Source organism: Triticum dicoccoides, chromosome 3A (assembly GCF_002162155.2).
Source record: "Triticum dicoccoides isolate Atlit2015 ecotype Zavitan chromosome 3A, WEW_v2.0, whole genome shotgun sequence".
In the NCBI taxonomy this organism is placed as follows: domain Eukaryota; kingdom Viridiplantae; phylum Streptophyta; class Magnoliopsida; order Poales; family Poaceae; genus Triticum; species Triticum dicoccoides.
In genome coordinates, this window is record NC_041384.1 from 724,533,728 (window position 1) to 724,541,172 (window position 7,445).

General features: G+C 47.8%; 1 protein-coding gene across 1 annotated transcript; it reads left to right on the forward strand.

Annotated features, from left to right (window-relative positions):
• The first annotated feature begins 2,578 nt into the window (after positions 1-2,578).
• LOC119273495 lies at positions 2,579-3,270 on the forward strand. Its single transcript, XM_037554640.1, has one exon. The coding sequence runs from the start codon at positions 2,593-2,595 to the stop codon at positions 2,923-2,925; it is 333 nt and encodes a 110-aa protein (XP_037410537.1). The 5' UTR covers positions 2,579-2,592; the 3' UTR covers positions 2,926-3,270.
• Positions 3,271-7,445: the final 4,175 nt, after the last annotated feature.

Here is a 7,445-nt window from a genome sequence, read left to right on the forward strand (position 1 = left end):
CCACCTAGGAGAGAGGCGGGCCTGGGCCTGGTCGGCGTTCGCAATTACTTCAAAATAACACACTTAACAAGATCTTGGTATTTGATCTGAGTCTGGCCACTGGCCTATACGCACTAACCAACTACACGGGAACCGTTATGGGCACTCGACGTCGTGGTATCAGCCGAAGCCTTCGTGATGTCAGCGACTGAGCGACGCGCATCGGGTTGGACTGTAACGCCTGCTCTTGTATAAGGGAGGCTAGGTCTACTCGCCGGCCGCGTACGCTACGTGCAGGTGTGCAATGGGCCATGGGCCCAGACCCCTGAGCTATAGGATTTCGACCGACGTGCTGACCTCTCTGTTGTGCCTAGATGGGGCTGCGACGTGTTGATCTTTCGAGGCCGGGCATGACCCAGGAAAGTGTGTCCGGCCAAAGGGGATCGAGCGTGTTGGGAAATGTGGTGCACCCCTACAGGGAAGTTTATCTATTCGAATAGCTGTGTCCCTCGGTAAAAGGACGACCCAGAGTTGTACCTTGACCTTATGACAACTAGAACCGTATACTTAATAAAACACACATTTCCAAGTGCTAGATACAACCCGGTGATCGCTCTCTCATAGGGCAACGAGGAGGGGATTGCCGGGTAGGATTAAGCTACACGATGCTACTTGGTGAACTTACCTTCTACTCTCTTCTACATGCTGCGAGATGGAGGTGGCCAGAAGCGTAGTCTTCGATAGGACTAGCTATCCCCCTCTTATTCTGGCATTCTGCAGTTCAGTCCACATATGATACCCCTTTTCCATTTGATACCAATGCATACATATGTAGTGTAGCTCCTTGCTTGCGAGTACTTTGGATGAGTACTCACGGTTGCTTTGCTTCCCTCTTTTCCCCCTTTCTATACCCGGTTGTTGCGACCAGACGTTGGAGTCCAGGAGCCAGACGCCATCGTCGATGACGACTCCTACTACACCGAAGATGCCTCCTACTACGTGCAGACCGCTGGCGACGACCAGGAGTAGTTTAGGAGGATCCCAGGCAGGAGGCATGCACCTCTTTCGATTTGTATCCCAGTTTGTGCTAGCCTTCTTAAGGCAAACTTGTTTAACTTATGTCTGTACTCAGATATTGTTGCTTCCGTTGACTCGTCTATGATCGAGCTCTTGTATTCGAGCCCTCGAGGCCCCTAGTTTGTAATATAAAGCTTGTATTATTTTAATTTATGTCTAGAGTTGTGATGTGATATCTTCCCGTGAGTCTTTGATCTTGGTCGTACACATTTGCGTGCATGATTAGTGTACGGTCAAATCGGGGATGTCACAGTTCTCTTTCGGTCGGTGCTCCACAAGGAGCACTAGATTGTACCTCTTCTCCTCCTACAACAGAGGAACGTGGGCACCGATGGCGCCTCCTCCTCCTACATGCCCCACCATGGCCAACACCCGGATGTAGTGTTGCTCCACCTACAGCAAGGTGAAACCGGATGATGGCACCTATTCCTCGATCTCCATCTCCACCATCACCATGGAGTGGTGCTCCTCCTCCTCCACCATCCCCTACTCGTCTGAGCTCTCTTCCGGAGAGCTTGGAGGTTGGCCCAACGAAATGCGTGAGGTTGGCCTGCCGAAATACAAGCATGACGCCATGCCTCTCGACGTGGACCTTGACGTGGCACTGCGGTGTCAACAACCTCCGCCAACCATGAGATTTCCTGGTCATTGCAACGGCAGACGATGGACAAAGACAGATGATGATGTGGTGGTCGGCTAGTGGCTGAGATGGAACGTGGGCTGAGATGGAGGGAGAAGCTGCTCGGAATGGTAGGGTTTTGGGGCATTGCCAACCAGCTTTAAATAGCCGGACAGGTCAAGCGTTGGGTTGAATGCGGGCGGCTGGAGGAGGCTTCTCGGTCGTCGCACCAATATGAATGCTGGACAAGTACATGACCGGTCAGCCAATATGAATGTAGGTAGGAAGCTGCCTCATCCAGTCACGTCGGCATGAATGCATCATGGAGAGTGAGTAGAAACGGCAGGAGAGGGGTCTTAGGTGTTTCCGCGTTGTCAGAGTCTGACGTGATGGAGGTCCGGACACTTGCAAACTTCACTTTCGGTTGGTTCCGGCTTATGGGATTTTGGACGTCCGAACCTGTCAAGATAACTTTGGTTGAATGACAAAAAAAAACCAAACAGTCTGGTTTGGGCATTTGGGATGATTTGGTGGTTCGTGTTGGAGTTGCCCAAATAAAAGAAATAGGCAGCTGTCAAGTAGATACCCCTATACTTTGGGTGTTTCTAAGAAAAGTTAGCGAGGGACCTAAATTTCAAGTTTAGGACATGACATGAGTTTGTCAGATGCGTCGTGGCCTCAGACCCTTCCAAGCCGCATGTGACTAGTATGTTTGGCGAGGAGCAACATCAGGCGTCCTTCTTACATTATATCTAAACGAAACTACAATGCATTGGAATCAAGAGGCCGGTCAGCAGACACATACGTCCAATCTATATGGGGGCCATGAGAGGTGCCCAGTACCAAACCACGATGTACTATAATTAGAGCAGTGCTGATCATAGCCAGCATAGCACACACGGATTAGCTAAGCTAGCATGGGCAGAAAGGCGTGCATCTCTCTTGCCATCCTCGCGCTTCTTCTGGTCGCTGGTCCGGGCGCGAAGGCTGCAACCTTCGCCGGCGGCCCCGCCAGCATGGACGCGGCGGTGGCGATGCGGCAGCGGATGTCAGCGATGAAGCTGGAGGACGTCGTGGCGCCGGAGCTCACGGTGGACCTGGAGGTCCACCGCCGCATCCTCGCCATCAACGTCGGCCAGAGCGCCCTGGACGGCAACAGGCCAAGCTGCATCCAAAACTGCCCGGCGCGCGGAGACTCGTACACCGGCCGGGGTTGCCTGAAAAGGTATGGATGCAATGGAGGAAGCTGAATGCAACGGCACCGCCGGCGTCCGTACATGAGTATTGGTCTTTCATGTTTTTTTTTCATTTCCACTTTCGCATGCATTTCAATGCTGTAGGGTCGTCCTCCTTTTCTAAAAAAAAAATCATGGCGATGCTATCGCTATGTATTTTTATTTTCAAATATTATTATTGTTCTAGGATGATACGTCTTGAAGTATAACTTGGCATGTAGTTTTGTTATACAATATCGTGAGGTGCCAATGATTGCGCCATCCGGACTGATTAAGAGATTATCCTGTCAGTGTTGTATATCCTACATCCATTCTGTGGAACGGTATTGAGGAACAAACTAGTTTGTTGGTTTTGCACAAGGACACTGCAATTGAGTCATTATGGTATTGGCACGGTATTGAGGAACAAACTAGTTTGTTGGTTTTGCAGGATATACGGAGTGCCTCTTGCATCCTAGCTGCAACCCTTCTAAGAGCAAGTTCAATAGCAGGCTTATATCCGGCTTACATGAAATTTTTGCCTATGTGAAGAAGAGATAGAAAAGTAAGGAGGCTGCTAGGCGTCATCCGGATGCACAAAAGCAAAACAACATCCACCTGATGAACCGTATAGTCTGGGCGTCTGTAGCCGTCAATGGAAGTCAACACGACATTATCTTCCTTCCCTCTGTCTTCTCATCGCATAACCCCACCACAACCATAGCACCTAGCAACTCCGGCGGCCTGCACGGCGGCGCCATCGCAAAACCGACATGCAGCACTCCCGCTCACAGCATGGCGGTGTCGTTGCAGCACTGGGTCGCAGTATGGCCGCGCCGGCAGCATCAGCTCATAGCAATGCCACCCGTCATAGCAACCCCGGCCGCCTCGCAGCACCCGCTTGCAACTTGTCGACGGTTGTGGCAACACTGGCTTGCAGCACTGGTTGAACATGGTATATTTTTAGACATTTTTGAAATGACCCCAACTTTTGCAAGCAGGTGGAAATGCCCATGGTAGGCATTCATACCAGGTTTGACGATTTTCGACACCGAATCCAAGTTGCGACACATCCGGTCATTTATGGCCCTTTTTTATTGCGAACACTTAGAAAATGTAAAAAAATGATGAAAACGAAAACAACTTGATTTTGTCATACAAGCCAACGAAAGAAATTGGGGTCATTTAACGGACGTCGAGAAACAACGTGCTCCAAACAAAGCTTTTTGGCCTACCTGGAGAACCTACATTGAACGTGGTGTTTTTTGGGACATTCTTAAAATGATTTCAACTTTTGCTAGCAGGTGGGTATACCCATGGTACGCATCCATGCCCGACTTAAAGAAAAAAGAATTTGAAATTGTAATTTAGACAGATACTTACAAATGTTATTGTATGTTCTAAGATAACTAATACTTATAAAAGGATAAAACCTGAAATTAATAAATACTATTTAAGAAAAATCATTTAATAAATATTTTAAGGAAAAAATAATTTTAAATCATAATTTAGAACATTTACTTAAAACTATTGTTTTTGGTATTTCAGACGATATTTCAAATTTTTGAACAACTTTAAAAAAATAAAAAAATAAAGAAGGAAAAACTGAATTAACAAAACAAACGAAGAAATAAAAAACAAAAAAAATGCTTAGGCCTTGGCCCAACTAAGTGACGGCATCGCTCCCGCTGGGCGCTTGTTAGACCGGACCAAGCGCTCAAAGATTTGAGAAAAGTTCATCGATTTTGAAAATTATTTGTGTTTGTAAAAATGTTCAAAATTCATAGAAGTGTTTGTGATTTAAAATTTTACTCACAAACTCAGAAAATTATCGAATTTTAAAAATGGGTATTTTTCAAAAAACAAATCATGTCTTTCAAGTATCATTCAGCTATTTCAAATTTTGTTAGTAATTTTTTTGCAATTTAAAAATTGTTTGGCTTTCCAAAAAAATGAGTTTTTGATAATTGTTTGGGTTTTGAAATTATGGTTCATAAATTCATAAAGTGTTCTAATTTTTTCAAATTTGGTTTACTTTGCATTGAATATTGGTATTGTTCAAGGATTGTTCAGAATGCCAAAAAATATTCTTGATTTAAACTTTCTCACGAACTATAAATCCAACGATTTTTGAACCTGCGAAAATTTTGTGAAAATGCGCATTTTTTGAAAACGGTATCTTGTTTCGAAAACTGGAGTCAATATTAATACATTTATAACTTTATAAAATCCAACTATTTTTATAAAATGGGGAAATTAAAAAAACTCTGAACAATTTTAAATTTACCGATTTTTTTTTGGAAATATAAACAGTCTGATAAAATGCTATCGATTTGTGAAATTTTTGTTTATAAAGAAGAATCAGGAAATAAAAAGAAAAAGAAAAACTAATAAAGAAATAAAACTGGGAAAAAATCGCATTTCAAAATTTAAAACAATTTTTTAGATGTGGTTCTGGCTGCTGGTGCTTATTATACACGCTTTCCTAATTTACAAAGAAGTTTGTTAGCTCGTCTGGCAATTGATCAGCACTCACGTGTGGTTGGTGCGGGGTTCGATAGGTTGCACCTATGTATCGAAGCGGGACTCCTTTTGGGAATGATTGCCACATACTTGGTTTTGATTTGCACAATCTTTGAAGACAAGGACAAAGAAAAAAGACTAGGTTCAGTGGTGGGCGTATGTGAAATAGAACTGTGTCGCCAAGGTTGCTGAAGCTCGGTCCACTTGATTCAACCCTGACTCAGACTGACACTTCATGAGTAAGTGTCAATTCTTATTCAGGGACATAATACGTGGAATTGTTTTACCGAGCTCAACCGTTGAATTGTATTGATATGTTCAGTGCGCATTTACACATGTACAAAAGTGGTACAAGAGGCAGGGGATAGGTCATGTACGACATCTCGGAGCCGAGCATGCCATGCACACGGGGTGAGATTATCTATTCATCTACACTTTTGTAGACTGTCGTCTTGGTTATAGGAAAAAATTTCCATGGTGTTTGAAATTGGTGAGAACTTTAGTGAAACATGTCCGCAGAAATTGTGAATAATTTTTCATCATTAATTATAGAGGTTCTTGTTTGTCTAATTTGGATACATACTATTCATAATTTTTGCAACGAGATGTTTTTACACTGGCAACCAAATGACTGAGTTGTGATGAACGTGAACAAAGTCTCCTGGAGCATCTTAAATGGGTAATTCTACAGGTAAAATGTTCCGACTTATCTTTCGAGTAGAACATAAGAAAGACAAGAAATGCTTGTCACGACGTTGTCAGATATCACGCTCATTTGATTCTTCTCAAACCGAACACACCCTAATGGAAACACTGATCTGAACAAGGACTTTAATGACACGGTTTGGAGTGAAAGATCACATAAAGCTCTCTCTCCCTCGCGTCGCCCCGCTCGGGCGGCCCGAGGGGCGAAACCCTAGCCGCGCCATCTCCCTCCCCTCCTAGATCTCCCCTCGCCGCCGCCTGAAGCAGCCGCCGGGCAAGCCCGCGCGCTGCTGATGAAGGTGGCGGCGGGGCCCTCGCTGCCCCGCCTCGCTCGCGGGGGGCCCTGGGTTCCGGGGCGGCGGCCTCGGCTGGTGAGGCGCCCCAGCTTTCGGCATCTGGTGGCGCGGGCGCGGGCCGGCGGATCTCGGCCGTGCGAACGGCGAATCCACCGGAGGACGCGGGCCAGGGCGCTGTGGCGGCGTCGGCCTCGGCGGCGTCAGATCTGGCCATCTCCACTCCTACACCTCTCCAGCGAGCTCATCCCCCAGATCCGGCCTGCTCCGTCGTGCAGCTCCGATTTTCGTCGGGTGGGAGCGGGTGCCGGGATGCAGGATAGGGGGAAACCCTGCCAGCCTTGCCGGCTGCAACGGCGGCGATGCCCATGAGCTCCGCTCACCTTCCTGGAGGCGTCGGTCAGGTCCTGTTCCCCACCCCCGTCCCCCTTGTCTCCCGGGTTAACACCTCAACTCTGTTGGACGGCGGCGACGCCTCTGGCGCCGAAACCTTCTTGAAGGCGCTGTTTTTGGGAATAAGGATGGGATGTGGGCTTTGTTGCGGTGTGGGCGGAGGGCGTGTTCATCCTGGCTGCTCACTGTTAGACTATGTATAGCTTCTGTACCTATGTACGTATTGTAACAGAACCATTATATATAATGAGATAAGCCACCCCTAGAGGGTTGTGCTGGTTCCCAAAACTTATTGTCTTACATGGTATCACGCTAGGTTACGATCGCTTCCGCTTCTAAAACCTAATACCCGCACCGCCGCCGCAGCCGCCGCCGCCTTCACCGCCGCCGCCGCGCCACCGATCGCGCCGCCGCCATGTCGAGCGCCGCCACCACCGGTTCCACTGCTGCGGGCTTCCTCCCGGCCTCTCTTGCGGCTCTGATCAACCTCCCGCTCGATGCCGTCTCCATTCCCGCTCCGACCGGGACAAGGAGCATCGGCTCCGTCTTCTCCACGCCGCCGGCGCCCTCGCTCGGGCGTGATCTCGTGGTCCACACCGCGGCGCCGCCGTCCGCTGCGGACTCCGCAGGCGTCGTCCCGCC

Coding starts and splice junctions, on each gene's coding strand:
- LOC119273495 (XM_037554640.1), top strand. CDS start 2,593: ATGGGCAGAAAGGCGTGCATCTCTCTTGCCATCCTCGCGCTTCTTCTG.